Source organism: Lactuca virosa, chromosome 5 (assembly GCF_052849685.1).
Source record: "Lactuca virosa cultivar CGN04683 chromosome 5, Lactuca_virosa_CGN04683_v6, whole genome shotgun sequence".
NCBI classification, from domain to species: Eukaryota; Viridiplantae; Streptophyta; class Magnoliopsida; order Asterales; family Asteraceae; genus Lactuca; species Lactuca virosa.
In genome coordinates this window covers 433760224-433779575 of record NC_136430.1, presented here as the reverse complement: position 1 = coordinate 433779575, position 19352 = coordinate 433760224, and the positions used below count along the sequence as shown (strand labels likewise).

Here is a 19352-nt window from a genome sequence, read left to right as displayed (position 1 = left end):
CCAACCTGATGGTTGATTGGACCCATAGTATGCTGTTCATTGTTGTATGTGTATGGTTATGTATGTACGAGTATTTTGGGGGAACTCACTAAGCTTTCGAGCTTACGGTTTTCAGTTTATTGTTTCAGGTACATCAGGTGATCGTGGCAAGGCAAAGGCGTGATCGTACCGCTCCTCATATTTCATGATTTTATGATTTGGTTATGGGGATACTCTGATGTTTAAACTATTTTGAAAGCAAGTTGTAATAACTTAGTGGTTTTTGAATGGGTTAAAATGTTTTAAATTGGCTTGAATTTTATGGGTGTTACAATATGTGTTATATGTTCCGGACTCCGGTCCGATGCCGGGCAAGCCCGATGCAATATATGTGATATGTTATATGTTATGTTCAACTTATACCGGACTTCGGTCCGATGCCGGGCGGGGCCCAAGTTATTCCGGACTTCGGTCCGATGCCGGGCGGGGCCCAAGTTATTCCGGACTTCGGTCCGATGCCGGGCGGGGCCGAAGCAGTGGGCAAGGCCCAATATGTGTTATATGTGTTATTGTATGGTATGTGGTAGTTTGGGGGAGCTCACTAAGCTTCGTGCTTACAGTTTTCAGTTTTGGTTTCAGGTACTTCCAGTTGCAAATGGAAGGGCTCGGGTTGATCGCATGACGCACACCACAGTCGCAGCCTGGGAGTTTACTCTGATGTTTTGTCATGAGATTTTGATTTGATACAGATACTATGATGTTTTATGATACATGATTTATGATTTTACTTATGACTTCGGATGGTTTATGATTTTAATAATAATTTGAAAACGAAAATTTTGGGTCATATTTTTGGGATGTTTCAAAGTATCTTACTATATAGTTCTTGAATGTTAACAACTTCGCCAACATTTTTGAGCCCCTACATTTTCAATAGCATGGATGAAATTCGAAGCTCGAGCAGTGATTAGGGTTTTTGTGTCTGGATTGTTGAAGGTGGTGTGAGAGGAAATGAATGAGTGAAGTACGTTTGGATCATTATTGCTAATCTAGGCTAATTAATTCAAATGTCGAAAACTGCATACCACAACCAAAATGATGAAAATGCCTTTACATAGAGGGCACGTGATGGGCCTAACGACTCTAAGTAAACGGTTGCAGACATAATGGACTAAAACCATGGGAAAATCTTGATTTTGGATCTTGCATGCAAGCTACAAACATTTTGGACCCTATCCATAGTTTTTTGAATACCACATAGATCAATTTTCTAGTTTTGTCTTTTTTTTATACTATAACATTTTTTTGAAAGTTATTGGAGATAAGGTGTTTGATGCTGATTTTTGTTTTTTTTTTTTTGCTGAGTTGGATATCCGATCAACAAATAATATTTTTTTTCAATGTTCTTATATATCATTAAGGCAATAAGCCTCTTACTTTGAACATAAACAAAGCATTATGATGTTTATTTCTTAAATTCACATATCTCTAACTCAAAATCACACATCTCCAAGAAGAATACAATAGTTGATGATGCAAACCCTTATCATTATGGCTACCATTCGTGAATTTTCACATCGTGGACCAATGATAATCCTAGCAGACAGTTTAGGGTTTGTCCTAACTCTTTGATAAATGGATTTTAATGTTTAAGTTAATGGTTTCCCCATCTAAATTTATTTTCGACATCTAATTTTAATTACGATCTTAAGAATCAAACAAGAAGAAAGTGAAGATAAATGAAGTTGAAACATTCTCCTTTTGAACTGAAAATTGCAATTTTAGAAAATTAGTTAATTATGTACACAATGGATGAATAGTCGACTAGTATTTTGATAAATGATGAGTTTTAGAGATTTTTAATATTGTACTTTCTTTTTTATTTTATTGTAAAAACTTATTTGCATCTAAAGTAGGATGTTATAACTAACAAACTAATGAAAGTATGTTTCCCCTTCCAACCTTTGTCCAATAGAATTGAACGAAAACATAAGTACATTAAATCTTGGTTTCAAAGTACAATGTTGATTAGGAAGAGTTTCACAAATAAATATTGAAATATGGAAAATTTACAAGTAAAATATGAACTTTTCAAACTACAATGTTGAAATACGAAGATATAAAAGTAGGATGTTGAAAACTTGAAATGCAGTGCTAAAATAAGACGATACAAATGATAAATGATGAGTTTTAGAGATTTGAGACTCACATACTTCTTTGAAAACAAAGGTTATATACAAATATTTACTTGCTAGGAATGTATGTGTCATACGGAGACCATTTCCTACCTTCCCTAAGAGGATGTTATCTGGTAATCTACCGAATTACAATATACTACTTTCTACCTTTTTCAAAAATATTAGACATTCTACTTTAAGTCATAACATTGTATGTTGTAGATGGACCTTTCTATTAATTTCTTTAAACAATGATCATTTCTGAAAATTTATTCAAATAGTGAAACGATTCCCTTCAATTTTAAAAGAAGACATTTTTTGCTTGCTATTTGTTTTGCAATTTCCACAAATAAGAGTTAAGGACGGTCATTGTCAAATGTTGGTTTGTTTATGAGACAACTAATTCACACATAGTCAATTATATGTTGTTTTATCTGGATTTAAGAGTAGATAAAAAATTAAAGTTATTAATTTAATGATAGTTTGACCATAGAACTTATAATGTTGTATACAAAGAGAGTTTCAAAATTTATGTTAAAATATTATTTTTTGTTACTTATGACATTTTTATTTATTTATAATACGTACTCGGTCCATATATTTTTTAGTTGTGGGTCATTTTTCTGTTTGTATACATAACTATATTAGATTATCTTATTTCTTTGGAATTTTATAACAACTACATTGTACTATCACGTGTATTTGTTGTTGTCATCTCAAATCTATCAATTTTTAATATTTGTGGTACACAATTATATTTATCTCAATAATCATAAATTAAATAACATTATTTTTAGTTTGTAACCACAGTGATATATTAATTACTAGTTGTGAGACCTATGTAATACATGAGTTAATTTAAAAAAGAAAGTTAGATATAAAAGTCTAAATATTTGAAAACTTTAAATTTATAAGAAAAAAAAATAACAATGAATTATTAAAATTGAAATGTTTTTTTATAATTTAAATTTAAACAAAATAACTTAAACAAATAATTTAAATAAATAAACAAAATCAATTAATGAGCTTTAATTTAGGAATTTTAAAATTAGAATGTAAGTTCATTAATTAAATTGATATTCATTTATTGCTACATCTATTATAATTATTACATTAAAAAATTATGTGGAATTTAATAAAATAAGAAAACTCATAAAATGACATGTGGAAAAAACTTAATTCAAAATAATCGACATTTGGCAAATGGAATGAGAATGTGACGCGCGACAAAAAAAAACCTTCATTTATTAGAATAGATAAACAATAATCAATAAATTTCCAATTTTTTTCCCTTTATTATATATATATTTTTAATTGTCTACACGTGTTTGTAACCTGGCGTATATATATGTATGAAATTATCCCAAAGCAAAAAGCAAGAACTAGAAAGTAGAAAAGGGGCAAAAGGACGAAAGAAATGGCGGCATCAGCAATGGAAGTGGTGTGCGTAACTGGCGGAAGTGGCTATATTGGCTCGTGGCTCGTCCGCCTCCTTCTCGATCGCGGCTACACAGTCAACGCCACCGTCAAAGATCTCAGTTAGCCCCTTTCTCATCACTTACTCCATGCACAAAATTAGCTTAAATCGTGTCTACCATAACCTATTTAAGTTGATGGGGATCCAAATTATGTGTGGTTCTGGAGCTAATTTCACCCTTCACTGATAATTATGCAAATGCAATTGCAGAAGATGAAAAGGAAACGAAGCATCTAGAAGCGTTAGAAGGCGCAGGATCACGTCTCCGTTTATTCCAGATCGATCTCGTCGACTACGAATCAATTGTCGCTGCTGTCACAGGTGCATCCGGTGTCTTTCACTTGGCTACTCCTATCATCGTTGATCAAGTCCACGATCCTCAGGTATGTAATTTACCATTTTTTTTTTGTTGGTTGAGCGGTTCTGCTAAAATACTTTACAACACTCACAATAAGAGTATAAAACGATGGTCAAGATTAAGATAGCATCAGGATATATGATACGTGGCTGCATGAGAATAGATATCATTTAATTGTTGCTTTTAGTTATTTCTTTATTAACACTTGTATTATTATTATTATTATTTAATTCTTTGTGAGTGGGTAGCCAAAGGAATAATTAGAGTATCAAGTGTATGCCTTCCCATTGTAACAGAGCATATTTTATCTCTGTGTTTTCTCCGTTATGATTATGAATTGAAAAGTTATCTCTTCTCCCCAATGTCTCTCAACTCTTGGTTCCTTCACGCTATTTGATTCCGTGGATTATTCTTCCATTACTTCACAGGGTTAAATAGTAGATTGGTTGGTCAAATATTATATAAATGCCATAAGAAAGAAGTGTAGACAACCAAAATAAAAATCACAAACACAATCTATATGGTTATGACTTATGTGGTTCTCATTTGATTGGGTTGTATGTAAAGAAAAAATAAGCCTTCAAACAAGTATGAAGATATAGAGATGCATGTCTGAAGTTGTTTTGAATATTGAATCATAAAAAGAAAGGGAAAATGACATAAAAGCCCTGTTTGGCGGATTTGTGCGGATTTACCCTTTTGTGCATTTTAGGTTCATCAAAGCCGGATGTTTGCAATTTTTTTTTCCAGTTTTACCCTTTTGCATATTTCTGGTTCATTAAAGCCCTTACGTTTGGCGGCATAAATGTTCCACTTTACCAGGTAAACCTCCAAAACGGTAAAATTAAAAAAAAAAAGTTGCAAACCTCCGGCTTTAATGAATCTAAAATACGCAAAAGGGTAAATTTGTATATTGCTGCCAAACTTGAGGGCTTTTATGTCATTTGCCCAAAAAGAAATGAAAATTTGAATTCAAAGGTAGACTTCCCCAAAGGCCAAAGCCATGCGCAAAACTTGGTCGTAATATTTGAATGTGAAAAGAACAAGTTGAAGAATGAGTAGCTGTTGAATTTTAGAACAAACTCAACCAACTTGGTTTTTATGTTGAATAGAAGGAAATACTGGGACCCGCAATCAATGGGACGATCAATGTTCTAACAGCAGCAAAGGAAGTGGGAGTGAAACGTGTGGTTGTGACATCATCTGTTTCCGCCATTGTACCCAGTCCTAAATGGCCACCTCATCTCCCAAAGACTGAGGATTGCTGGGCTGATGAGGAATATTGCAAGCAAAACCAGGTCAGTCACACACTCTTTTCTTTTTCCATTTATATTTTATCATAAAACATTCATTGATTCTTGTAAACTTTTTGCCATGTCATCATGTCATATCAGTTATGGTACCCGCTTTCTAAAACCCTAGCAGAAAAAGCTGCATGGGATTTTGCTAAGGAGAAAGGATTAGATGTAGTTGTGGTCAACCCTGGAACAGTGATGGGTCCCATTCTTCCTCCAACACTTAATGCAAGCATGCTGATGATTCTTCGCCTTATCCAAGGTAACATAGGACAAACCTTCATGCTGTGTTTGGTTTGTTGTGCATTGGACTGAAACTGATATCAACCAGATAAAAATAAATTGAAATTTTTGAATATTTAAAGACGAGGTTGTTCTGTTTAGGATGTACGGAAACATATAAGGATTTCTTCATGGGTTCTGTTCATGTAAAAGATGTGGCCTTGGCTCATATATTGGTGTATGAAAACAAATCAGCAACTGGAAGGCATTTATGTGTTGAAGCCATTTCCCATTATGGTGATTTTGCAGCCATGGTTGCACAATTATACCCTCAGTATAATATCCCCAGGTACTGATCATTATAAGAATAATAACTTTAAAATAGGGTTAATGTCATAAAATAACAACATGCTTTCACATTTTTTTGTAAAGGTTTTCAAAAGACACCCAACCGGGGTTATTGAGATCAAAGACTGGATCGAAAAAGCTTATGGAGTTGGGCCTTGAGTTCATTCCTATGGAGCAGATTATCAGGGACAGTGTTGAGAGTTTGAAAACCAAAGGCTTTATAACTTGAATGGGATTTTTAATTATGGTAACTTTTGAATAATTGTAGTTGTAAGTCATATAACATAGCTACTTTTATCCCCTTTGTCTTAATGATGTTTTGATGTAATATATGCCAAAATAATTCCACTTTGCTCTTAATCTTTTTTTTAGACAAAAGTACAAAAATGGTCCTTGTGGTTTGTTAAAGAATACCATAGATGGTCCTTATGAGTAGTTTGTTGCATGGATGGTCCTTATGAGTAGTTTGTTGCATGGATGGTCCTTAAGTTTGAAAACCCTTGCACAGATGATCCTTTTCGCTAACACTGTAATTTTTGCTGTCTACTCCAATGTAAAAGTACTTTTTTACCCTTCTTTTACTGAGACCCTACATTCCCACCTTCCCTCCATATCCATCGTCACCCTTCACTCCACCCCGGTGTCCCTATTTAACCGTCCCATCTTTCCGACCACCAATCTCTCCTTTGCTAACTGGCAAATGAAGGTGAAGATCTAAAATTAAAACTAGAAAAAGCCAAAACTGAAAACTAATTAGTATTACTCATTTCACTAATACTTAACCCTTATTTTTAACGGTGTTAGTCAGCAAAGTTTTTCAAACTTAAGGACCATTAATACAACAAATTCTTCATAAGGACCATCTGTGGTACTTTTGTAAGCCAAAAGGCCACTTTTGTAATTTTGTCCCTTTTTATTTCCGTGTAATATTGATGATGAATCTGAGTGGTGGCAAAACGAGCATGCTTGGTGATGAGTAATAATGTGTTCGAATCAAATGAGTAATTCGATGTTCGGGTTAAAACGTTGCAAACACAATATTGTCTAATTTTTTTCTAATTTTGTAAATAGGTAATGCATTGAATACGGCTTAGGGCCTGTTTGTTTACCTCTTAATTGCAAAATTAAGTGGCAATTTCTTAAAATTTCAGATTCAGATCGTTTGTCTGCATATTATTTTTTACCTCTTAAAATTAAAAATGCCTCTTATTTTTTCAGATATTAAACAAAGTCTGAAAATTTGAAAAAGACACGTGCATTTCTTATTTGTAATAACAATGGATTCCTTGAAGATCTTGAACTTTGAGAACAAGTGTCATAAGTGTCACACCTCTAATGGCTCACAAACACACTATGCAAGAGGATGAGAGGAGAGAGGAGGAAACTCAAGAAATCCGGCTCTTCTTAGGGTTAGGAAGCATGGCCGAAATCAAGAGGGTTAGAGGCTCCTTAAATAGTTGTTGGTTGCTTAGAGTCAAAGCTAGGGTTTGCTGGAGGAAATCCTAATTTCCAGCTTAAGGCCTAAGCAGCCTATGGACTCTCATTCCTTTAGGCTTTGGACGAAAACTCTAAGGGCCTCCCTAGAGGTTTTCGTCCAACCCTCCAAGGTTGGTCTAAGAGCCCAAAACCACAACTATTAATTAATTGCTAAACAACCCTTGTACTTTTAATTAATTCCTTTAATCCCAAAATTAATTCCAAATTAATTACCGATTAAATATTAATTAAATAACATGATTTCTAATTAATATATTATTTTCATAATATATTAATAAATCATTTTTCTATACTAATTTATTATTCAAAATAATAAATTCTTCCTCTTTCTCAATTGGTCAACCTGTCTAGTTGCTAGAATGAAGGCAACCCAAAAGGACTGTGCTACTATCAATTCAAGTACATACCAATTATAGTTATGTGCTTAGACATCTAATCCAACAATTAACACATGCATGGCCGAGTCTTAACTTCCAAGATACGATTTTTATGACTCCACACACCTCCAAGAGTCCAAAAGGACAGCTCAAATGGCCTGGAGTTGCTCATTCTCCAAGAAACCAAGCTATGGGACCAAAAGATGCCAAATTCTATCCTAAACCTAGATCTAAGCTTGTAATGATCAAGACTCAAACTTTATACCTTCAATAGGCTAGAAATGGTGCACAAACTCTGGATCTACAAGCTCCTTCTTCACCTTTGCTTCTTCCCAAACCCCATTCTTCTTCAAAACCACTAAAGAACACCAAAACACTTAAGGTAAGCTCAAATATGCACTCAAGAAGGCTAGCGTTCGATATTGACACTAAAAGGGCAGTGTAGGCTGAGAGGGTAACGGAATTGAGAGACTTAAGTTCTTTAAATAGGGTGTAAACCCTAAAAATTAAGGTTAGCCCCTGATTTGAGTACGCCCAACGTACGCATGGATATGCCCAGCGTATGCCGGGGATCACCCGATGATGCACATGCAAGGAGTACTCCGTGCTTACCAAATGTACGTCTATCGTACTCATGAGTCCCCCACCACCTTTTTACTTGAATTAAAATAAAATGAATCATTAATCTCATACCTGGTGACTCGGGTGCTACAAAATCAAATATCATAAATCAGGAGGATGTGCACGATCACACCTTTGCTTTCCCCCGATCATCTGAAGTACCTAAAACATAAAACTTAAACTGTAAGCCAAATCTTAGTAAGTTCCCCCAAAATACCACACAACAAAACATATACAAGGTCCACAACCTCCTGGTTGGATTACCCCTAGCCCACAACCTTCTGGTTGGATTGCTTTGGCCCACAACCTTTTGGTTGGATTTCCTAATATATACTTGGTCCACAACCTCCTGATTGGATTAGCCCTGGCCCACAACCTTCTGGTTGGATTGCCCGAGTTTTTTTGGCTTACAACACAAAGTAGTACAGCCTCAACCCAACCACACTATGTCGACATATGCAACAGATAAACATTTAACACATACTCAACATAACATCAATCTAGTATACCGGGATACATAATCCAGTGGGCCGACATTGGTGCCTTCGAACCACAAGTACAATGAGGAAAACTCACCTCACAGTCTGACGAAATAGTCGAACAACACGTTGCTCGAAATACCAACTCTACTGATCACCTTTACAACAAACAGTGACCAAATCTCAGTCTATAGCTCAAATACCCAAAATACCTTAGGTCAAACTTGGTCAAAATCCTGGTCAAAGTCAAAGATCAAAAAGTCAACCGAGTTGACCCAGGATGAGTACGCCCGGTGTACTCAACTATTACGCCCAACGTAATGCATTTCACTCGGCCAGAAAGCGGGGTCTCGACCAGGTACGCACAACGTACCATAAGCCACGCCCAACGTACGTACATACCAACTTTTCCTTCTAACAAGTGCTTAATCTAATAAGTCCTTTTCGTCCAAAGCCCAGATCTAGTCCCAAATAATGTTCTAAATCATAAAGTTTCCAACTTTATGATCTTGCATGGCTATTAAGTGTCCAAATCTTAAAACCCTAACTTCTTAACCCATTAAGACATCATAACCTTTGCATGGTAGGAAAAAGAAGGGCCAAGATCCCATTTTTATGGTTCCTAAGACCTAAAAACGTATGAAAGGACTACTCTTCTGGTTAGAGTAGTCCATACTCATGAACACCAAGCTTATAGGACCAAAATGAACATAAACTCAAGGCTAACAAGATCTAAACAAAGAACACATCAAGATCCAAACTTTATACCTCCAAATGTTGCTTAAGGCCAAGAAACTTTTGGATCCAAGAGGTCTTGAGCTTCCAAGGTGGTTTCCTTTCCTTTTCCTTCCTTCAAGAACACCAACAACACACTCTAAGGCTCAAAATGCTCACAAAGGTGGATTAAGGTTTGCAATGTACGAAATGGGGCTGGAGGCTGATGAGGGGAAGAGGTCGTGGGAGTTAATGATGCTTAAATAGGGTCCAAACCCTACAAATTAGGGTTTGGCCTTCAGTCACGTACACCCAACGTACAAGGAGTACACCCAGCATACTAGACAAAAGGCGTGTTCCTCATAATTCAACCATGAGACCAATTTCGCAACAAAGTCTCATATTAATGGTCAAAATTATAAATTATCTGGATAATGAATGTTACAAACTTACCCTTATAAGTCATTTTCCTTTCAATAAACAACGACATAATTTCAATGCACTTTTCTTATCATCAACCATAATCAAGAAGAGGGGGGGGGGGGGTTCAAAATCTAATATAATGGATAATAGAGTATTTATATATTTATACATTTAAATGTATTAAACTTCAACTAAAATAATGGATAATTGACTATTTATATATTTATACATTTAAATATAATAATATATACTACATGACCATCATATGGTTTTCAAATGACAAAATATGTATTTATACAGTGTAATATCTATTTATACATAAAAACACATATTCATTGTAAATATGCTTTATATGTATGTAAAAATATGTATTTATACATTGAAATACTTTGCGGTTACTTGTAAAAATACTTTATACTTCTATCATAATATTAAATTGTCATCTTGGTCGCTTGTCGGGTAAGGCTTGTGCGCTCGAGAGGGAAGTCTCAAGCTCAAACCTTGTGGTTTCAATCGATGTGTGACCAACATAAATGTACGATACAGTTGTAAAAAGAAGTACTTAGTATCATTGTCAAAAGCGAACCCTCTCTCCTAAACCTTAAAAAAATCAGGGAGTCACAATAGGTGATGAAAAACCTATTTTTATGTAATAATATGTATTTTTTGAAATGATATTTTTTTGAATAAATTATATAAGATTAATGGTAAAATGTGTATAAAAAAGTTTAATGGTAAAATATGTATAAAAAAAGTTTAATGGTATAATGTGTACATAATAAACAGTAAAATCCACATCAGCAGCGAGTGGCTGATGACCTACTGTTATCGGTAACGTAATGGTATTTTTTTGAACAAAATGTGAATTTTAATGATATAGTTGGTCGATGATAAGCGTACAAAAAAAAATTCAATGGTATTTTTTATATAATTCGTTACCTTACAAGTCATTTTCCCAAAAAAATATCATGAAGCCGCCTATGTGTACTGTGCCACTCTCTCTCTAGGCTTATATAATTATCCCAAAGCAAAATCAAGAATTACTAAACATCCTAAAGAACTGATAAGTTTTGGTTGGGTAACTGGGTGGAGTACTGGAAGCTCTAGAAACTAGAAAGGGCAAAAGGACAAAAGAAATGGCGGCATCAGCGCTGGAGGTGGTGTGCGTAACTGGAGGAAGTGGCTATATTGGCTCGTGGCTCGTCCGCCTCCTTCTTGATCGCGGCTACACAGTCAACGCCACCGTCAAAGATCTCAGTTACCCCCTTTTCTCATCACCCACTCCATAGCTTAAATCGTGTCTATCATAACCTATTTTAAATTGATCGCGATCCAAATTATGTGTGGTTTTGGAGCTAATTTCACCCTTCACTCATAATTGTGCACATGTAATTGCAGAAGATGAGAAGGAAACGAAGCATCTAGAAGCGTTAGAAGGCGCAGAATCACGTCTCCGTTTATTCCAAATCGATCTCCTGGATTACGAATCAATTGTCGCCGCCGTCACCGGTGCATCCGGTGTCTTTCACTTGGCTTCTCCTTGCATCGTTGATCAAGTCCACGATCCTCAGGTAATTTACCATTTTTTTGTTGTTGAATACTGTACAACACACACACACTAAGTATAAAACCAAGATCAAGATGAAAACAAATAGACCTCATAGATGATGACGTTTAGATGATGATTAAGATGGCACTAGGATATATGATACGTGGCTGCATGAGAATATATATCATTTAATTGTTGCTTTTGTCTATTTCTTTGTTAACACTTGTATTATTGTATTATTATTATTATTCAATACCTTCTTAGTGGGGTAGCCAACCAGGTGAGAAAGGAATCAATTAGATATTATCAAGTGTATGTTGTAATTTGAGTTTAGAGAAACATTTTAATCATTTCTCATTAACTTGTAAATCATGAAGTGAACACACTTATATACAAAGTTAACTAAACAGCTAACTAATCACAAAACTAACTAACCGACTAAAACTAACACCTAATCATTAAATTACATATTTGCCCTTGGGCTGTTATAGCTTAGAGAGAGGGAAAGAGAAACATTTTAATCATTTCTCATTAACTTGTAAATCATGAAGTGAACACACTTATATACAAAGTTAACTAAACAGCTAACTAATCACAAAACTAACTAACCGACTAAAACTAACACCTAATCATTAAATTACATATTTGCCCTTGGGCTGTTATAGCAGTTAGTTTGACACCTCCCCTCAGGAGGGTACGGCTGTAGACCTTGGATATAGCATGTTGATGATGAGGTCCATTAAGTACTTTCGTAAAAACGTCTGCAAGCTGATCTTGAGTGCGGACATGACTTAATGAAATGAGACCTTCTTGTAGTTTTTCACGCACAAAATGACAATCGATCTCTATATGCTTTGTCCTTTCGTGAAACACTGAGTTATTTGAGATGTACATAGCAGCCATGTTGTCACACTTTAACGGAATTGGAGTAATACCATCTGAATAAACGACTTAACCACGCCAATTCAACACAAACATGTCGCATTGATCTGTATTCAGCAGAAGATAATGACACGGTTACTTGCTTTTTTGATTTCCATGAGATCGGTTTCCCTCCAAAAAGTATAAAAAGCCACTGATTGATCGTCGTGTTGATAGGCAGGCAGCCCAATCGGAATCACAGAAAGCTTCAAGCTTGTAATCCGATTTGTTATTAAAAAACAATCCAGGACCCTTTATATATCGAAGAACACGTAAAGCAACATCATAATGGGCCTGTGAAGGTGTTTGATTGAACTGACTAAGATATTGAACTGAGAAGGCAATATCGGGTCGGGTATGAAGCAAGAATTTCAACTTTCCTATCAATTGTCGACTGGGTAGTTAATAGTGCCGAGATCTCGGTGGGATAGCGTTTCGCGGTTGTTGGGAAAATAGTGGTTCCGTGATTAGGCCAAGAGGAGTGGTCACGGATAATTTGTGAGTGAAGGTGAGGACACGTAGGCATTTTACCATTCCACAACCAACCCACCAGGGTGTGGAAATGGTGTTCACCGGTGGGTTGGTGGTGAAGGGGGCAAAAAGAAAGAGAGAGAAAGAGGGAAAATGTGAGGGGCAATCAGATGCAACGTCTTCATCCGTCCTACCGCTCACGCCACACCCAACCCACCGACCCTGGGGGCGGTGTTCACGCGTCTCCTGGGGTGCCACCTAGGATTTTCACGAGTGGAATTGGTTCCACTCCGGATAGCCTTATCGCCGAGATAAGACGTAATTTCACCGCTATTTCAAAACCGGTATCTCGTTTTTATCCCGCTATATACATTATTGGACTTCTTTTGCTGATTTTTTTTTTTTTTTTTTTTTTTTTTTTTTTTTTTTTATATGGACCAGCCCACTATCTTTAATATTCTTAGCCCAATGTCATTTAGTTGCGCAATGTCATTTATTTCCCGTTATGACCTAATCGGAAACAACATTCAATGACAATGAATGCTACTGTGTGCGCGATACTTCCCTCTGTTCCTGATGCTATTGATCTTTGATTGACAATTTAATTTTTGGACTCTTTTAACTTGTTTTATGTTATGTGTTTTTACATTTTAAAAACCGCTATTCCACCGCGATAACTGCTATTTTAAATCACGGCAAGTGACCGCTATAAGATTTATAACTGCATAGCTTGTCGATAAACAGTTGGATCAGGCAACATATTTTCCATAATGGGAGTTAATTGGATTCTGGAGGGAAGAGACATATTAACGGAATTACAATCTATCATGGAAATTTGCATTCCTTTATGAACTTGTGTTGATGAACAATCATCCCTGAATGAATTATATCGAATTCAAGACCAAGAAAATAATGTATATGACCCAAATCTTTGATCTGAAACTGCTTATGTAAAAATGATTTAATTTGTTCAATTTCATCACCTGTAACTAAAATGTCATCAACATAAACAACAATTATAACAATTGAGCTGTTGGATTTCTTGAGAAACAATGAATAATCCTAGCCAACCTAGATGAATTTACTGTTTTACCCCTTATTGGGCCTTCTAGATATGACTCTTGCTTTAATAGTATTTGGGCCAATTAATTCTGGATTCCTATCATTACTCCTGCCATCAAAAAAGTCTTGTCCTCAAGACTTGTGTTAAGAAATTGGCTCCCAATTGCCCATGCTTCCTCCCCTGTAGCCTTCTCAGTCGTGCGCCCTTTCGACAGGATTAACCACCGTTCAACTTTTTTCCAATGAGCAATGATTGAATGTATAACAAGTATCACGATGGGGATCCTCCAATCCGAAGCACTCAATTTCTGTTCTGATAGCAAAACTTGTTCAAAGAGAGAACTCATTGCTCTCGGTACACAATGACTCTCCATTAGTGATTTTCGGCCATACATAATCTCAGATGTAAGCTTCCCAGACCCCCTGAAGTTGGAAGCATACCAAAATTTAGCCCAAAAAAATCCATATGGCGCTGATCCCTAAGATGATGACTCACTGCTTCCATCACTATCCCAACCGACTTGTTGGTCATCATAACCCACTTCTGGAGATAAACTAAAGAACTCTGAAAAGTATCCCATCCTTGCATATCAACTCTAACTCCTTGATATACAAAAAGCAACCATAATATGTCCCAGTTACGAACGGCCTCACCTGAAGTGTTGAGCCATGCCTTTCCTAATAAAAGTTGTTCAAAATGTCCTTGATACATAAAACTCCTGGAAGGTTTACCCCAGTCATAAATGACTTCCCCAAAGGTCTTGAGCCATTCAATTCCCGAAATCATGTTCCTTAGTCGTTGCATCTCTACCTTCTTTCTTCCATCCCTTGCTTTACAGGCATAACCTTATCATTCTCATCCTTCCATTCACTAGCCATTGTAGTTGCAACTAGATTGGCTGAGACATTTTCCCTTGCTAACTCCCTCTTTAATGTTCTTTTCACCTCTTGTAGTTCAGAAATCTGTCTCCTGAAGACACAAATAACATTTGCAGCAGTTCCACATTAAAAAACAGCTTCCTCAAGTTTTTTTAATGGTTTCACTTAATTTTCCAACCTCTAAAACTTCCTGACTATTTGTTTTCTCCACTATATTATTATATTCCTCCTGGCAATTCTCTATTTGTCTTCGCAACTCTATATTCTTATTTTGAACAACTTCTACAATCAAAGCTCTTTCCAAATCACTTCTCAGAATTCTCTCAGCTTCAAGCAAAGCTGCTTCTTTTGATTTTATGTGTCTTTCTAACATCTTTTTATCTTCCTGTAGTACTGCAATCAATTGTTTGGAACTAGAATTGTGCATGACGCTTTTATCGATCAAAGATCACCATAAGACAAGATTCCTCCTCGAGAATATAAGGTTCCATAGTTATGTCAGTGTAGCCAAGAGCACTCTCACTTTCACATGTTGATGTGGTCAAATTTCCGCCAGTGACATATGCAATGGATCAGTGTTGGTGTTTTTTGATCAGTTGCTTGGAAGCAACCGATGCCATCAGAGTCCAGATGCAAGAAGGGGCTGCCGAGTCTAACTTAGGTTCCAACTCAATTGACAAATGGCCCAAATCTTACGCCTATTTTGGCAAAACTTTAGAAATACCTCTTCTGATGTGCTGTGTAACGAAACCGTCATTGCCGGTAACAATTGGCACTCCATCATTGAAGGTGCACGGGAATTTGAAGTGGTTGAATCTGTGTTTGGGGACAAAAGGGTAGTATCGTCATGTTGTTCAAAAAATGAATGAGGGATATAGGATGACACTGTGGATGTTGATGTTTGAGGTTGAGTGTTATGTAAGGGAAATATGTGCTCAAAAAATTGAACATCTCTTGAAATGATAATGGTTTTGGTTATTAGACTTAAAAGTCTATATGCCTTTTAACCAAAAGGATAACCAATGAATATGCAAGGCTATGATCGAGGTTGAAACTTGTCCCTTCCAATGGAAATTGTGGAAGCATAACATAAGCATCCAAAGGTTCTTAATTGTTGTACAAAAGATGGTTTTTCTTTGAAAAGAACTTCATAAGGGGACAAATTGTGAAGAATTTCTCTAGGCATCCGGTTAATAAGATGCACAGATGTTTTAATGCATTCTCCCCAATATGCAATGCAAATGAAAATATAGAGCACGTGCAATTTCAAGAATGTGTTTATGTTTCCGTTCAACAATCCCATTATGTTGGGGAGAAGACTTTTGATGAATTATTCCTTTATCTTTGAAAAAAGAGATGCCTTCATGACTTGATCCCAACTCAAAAGCTTTGTCTGTTCTGATCATTTTGATGCCAACTTTGAATTGATTTTGAATGCAAGAGATGAATGTTTTGAGAGTAGTAAATGCATAACTTTTATGAGTAATTAAATGTACCCATGTATGCCTACTATAATCATCAACTGTAGTAACAAAGTATTTGAATCCATCAAAAGTGGCATGTTTGTAAGGCCCCCAAACATCAACATGTACTAATTCAAAAGGTGCATTAGTACTTGAAATACTTGTAGGAAAAGGTAAACGATGTTGTTTGGATTTTGAACAAATTTCACAAGATTCAACTTCTTAAGAAGATAAAGGCAACAACTGAAGTTTTTGAACAGGAACATGACCTAAACGTCTATGCCATATCATAGTAGATGAAGCAATATAATTGAATACACAAGACTTAACATTTGGCAAAGAAAAAAAAACAGAAAAACTGTAAGAGAAATGTTGCTTGAAATGATGATGATAAAAACATACAGGTCATTGATCATTTTAGCAAACATTCCAAGAGAGAGTTTATTCTGCAAGGAAGGGTCCTGCAATAGACACATCTGATCAGTGAAAATAGAAAAGGTATTTAACTGTTTGGTCAATTTTGATATGGAGCCAAGATTGTAGTTAAAATCTGGAACATACAATACTCCATGTAGAATGAATGATGGAAGCATGTAATTGAACATCTCGAATGTAAGAAACTGAAGTAAATTGACCATTAGGTGCTTCACAACCTTGGTCAAGGTACAATTTGACTTCGTGAACCATACTGCTGAATTCAAATGGCAAGGTCAAAATGCCTTGTTAAGGGGATCCGCAAAAAAAAAAAAAAGAAATTAAAACAGTTGGAAAGAAAACAATGGATAAAGTTATTCAAAAAGGAGGAGAATTAGTTATGATGCAATTATTTGCAACCTCTACGTTCCAAGGTTTGATGAATAGTGTTTCCCAGCCTTATTTTAGGAAATTCATGCTAGTCTTTTTTGTCAACATTCTTGTCTACAACCCCACTTGGCACACTCATTTGGAGCACCTCACCATTGTTTCCAAGCTTTTACATCATCATTCTTTATTTGCTAAGTTGAGCAAGTGTTCGTTGGGATTGGGAGTACCATAAATCGAATATCAGGGGCATATCATTACTCAAAATAGTGTATCCACAGATCCTACTTTTGATCCTTGGGAACAAGGATCAGTTTGAGAGGTTAAATAGTAGATTGATTGGTCGTTCAACTTCTTCAACTCCAATTAATTTGGATAATATTTGATAGTGAGTGTTTGGGTTGCATATAGAACCTATCAAAGCTACATCGTTTTGATTACTATGAATTAACCATTAATTATCAATTCCTTTACTGACCTTAACTTTTTTTTATAACTCTTCTTAACATAATGAATATAATATTAGATATATAGTTGTCAACAGAAACAAACAAAAAATCCAAATTTGGATGGGTTAACCATTTTTCAATAGAGTAGACCTATGCACTATGCAAAACAAGTATTAGAAATATTATATAAACCCCATAATAAAGAAGTGTAGGTGCAGGGGGAAGTAAGACAACCAAAATAAAAATCATAAACACGATCTATATACTTATGACTTATGAGGCGCTCTCATTGATTGGTTAGATATAAAGAAAAAAATAAGGATTCAAACCAACCAACCTTGTTTTCTATGTTGAATAAAAGGAACTACTGGGACCCGCAATCAAAGGGACAAACAATGTTCTGACAGCAGCAAAGGAAGTGGGAGTGAAACGTGTGGTTGTGACATCATCTGTTTCAGCCATTGTACCCAGTCCTAAATGGCCACCTCATCTCCCAAAGACTGAGGATTGCTGGGCTGATGAGGAATATTGCAAGCAAAACCAGGTCAGTCACACACTCTTTTCTTTTTCCATTTATATTTTATCATAAAACATTCATTGATTCTATTAAACTTTTTGCCATGTCATCATGTCATATCAGTTATGGTACCCGCTTTCTAAAACCCTAGCAGAAAAAGCTGCATGGGATTTTGCTAAGGAGAAAGGATTAGATGTAGTTGTGGTCAACCCTGGAACAGTGATGGGTCCCATTCTTCCTCCAACACTTAATGCAAGCATGCTGATGATTCTTCGCCTTATCCAAGGTAACATAGGACAAACATAAAACATTGTAATGTGTTTGTCGTGCATTATCATAAACGACGTAAATGTCCTCATCCTCATAATAAAAAATAGCCCTAGGTAGTTATATATATAATTTTTGAATTGAAGATGAGTTTGTTTTGTTTAGGATGCACGGAAACATATGAGAATTTCTTCATGGGTTCTGTTCATGTTAAAGATGTTGCGTTAGCTCATATATTGGTGTATGAAAACAAATCGGCTACTGGAAGACATGTATGTGTTGAAGCCATAACCCATTATGGTGATTTTGCAGCCATGGTTGCGCAATTATACCCTGAGTATAATATCCCCAGGTACTTTCTCAATTCACAATTGTTCTGTTTTGTCTTTATATTGAGGGGTAAATCCGTCATTGTGATCATCTGTTTTGTGTAGGTTGCCGAAAGACACCCAACCGGGGTTACTGAGATCAAAGACTGGATCGAAAAAGCTTATGGAGTTGGGTCTTGAATTCATTCCTATGGAGCAGATTATCAGAGACAGTGTTGAGAGTTTGAAAACCAAAGGCTTTATATCTTGAATGGGATATTTAATTATGGTAACTTTTTTTTTATTTTATGTATTTGTAGTTGTGAGTTATATGACATAGCTACTTCTATCCTCTGTCTTAATGATGTTGATGTAATATATGCCAAAATAATTCTACTTCGCTCTTATTATTATTACTAGGTTATAACCCGTGGAAACCACGGTCGGTATATTAAAAAATTTTATATAGATAAAAAAATAATAAATGTAAAAAAAAACAGATATTGTCGATTGTAGGTAATTATGAATTAATTTGTTAAGCAAAATAATAATAATGTTATTAGGATAAAATTTTGTATTTTCAAAATTTGAATTGAATTTGATTTGTTACAATAAAAAGGAAATAATAAAAATCATAGAAAAATACCACGTGTCAAAAGAGACATTTTAAAAACCCGACACGTGTCATTTTTAGGTTT

At 35.6% G+C, this 19352-nt stretch overlaps 2 protein-coding genes across 2 annotated transcripts; both read left to right on the top strand.

Moving 5' to 3' along the window:
* The first annotated feature begins 3520 nt into the window (after nt 1-3520).
* LOC145113447 (cinnamoyl-CoA reductase 1-like) lies at nt 3521-6216 on the top strand. The gene is made up of 6 exons (XM_079049538.1): nt 3521-3694; nt 3844-4016; nt 5104-5289; nt 5386-5548; nt 5671-5857; nt 5941-6216. The coding sequence occupies exons 1-6, from the start codon at nt 3574-3576 to the stop codon at nt 6083-6085; spliced, it is 975 nt and encodes a 324-aa protein (XP_078905664.1). The 5' UTR covers nt 3521-3573; the 3' UTR covers nt 6086-6216.
* Nucleotides 6217-10940: 4724 nt separating this feature from the next.
* LOC145113448 (cinnamoyl-CoA reductase 1-like) lies at nt 10941-19054 on the top strand. Its single transcript, XM_079049539.1, has 6 exons — nt 10941-11224; nt 11366-11538; nt 17924-18106; nt 18203-18365; nt 18512-18698; nt 18781-19054. The coding sequence occupies exons 1-6, from the start codon at nt 11104-11106 to the stop codon at nt 18923-18925; spliced, it is 972 nt and encodes a 323-aa protein (XP_078905665.1). The 5' UTR covers nt 10941-11103; the 3' UTR covers nt 18926-19054.
* Nucleotides 19055-19352: the final 298 nt, after the last annotated feature.

Bases quoted from the DNA above. Each gene is read 5' to 3' on its own strand.
- LOC145113447 (XM_079049538.1), top strand. From the start codon at position 3,574: ATGGCGGCATCAGCAATGGAAGTGGTGTGCGTAACTGGCGGAAGTGGC. The intron at 3,695-3,843 runs GTTAGCCCCTTT...ATGCAATTGCAG, and splicing joins CGCCACCGTCAAAGATCTCA to AAGATGAAAAGGAAACGAAG. The intron at 4,017-5,103 runs GTATGTAATTTA...TATGTTGAATAG, and splicing joins ATCAAGTCCACGATCCTCAG to AAGGAAATACTGGGACCCGC.
- LOC145113448 (XM_079049539.1), top strand. From the start codon at position 11,104: ATGGCGGCATCAGCGCTGGAGGTGGTGTGCGTAACTGGAGGAAGTGGC. The intron at 11,225-11,365 runs GTTACCCCCTTT...ATGTAATTGCAG, and splicing joins CGCCACCGTCAAAGATCTCA to AAGATGAGAAGGAAACGAAG. The intron at 11,539-17,923 runs GTAATTTACCAT...GTTGAATAAAAG, and splicing joins ATCAAGTCCACGATCCTCAG to GAACTACTGGGACCCGCAAT.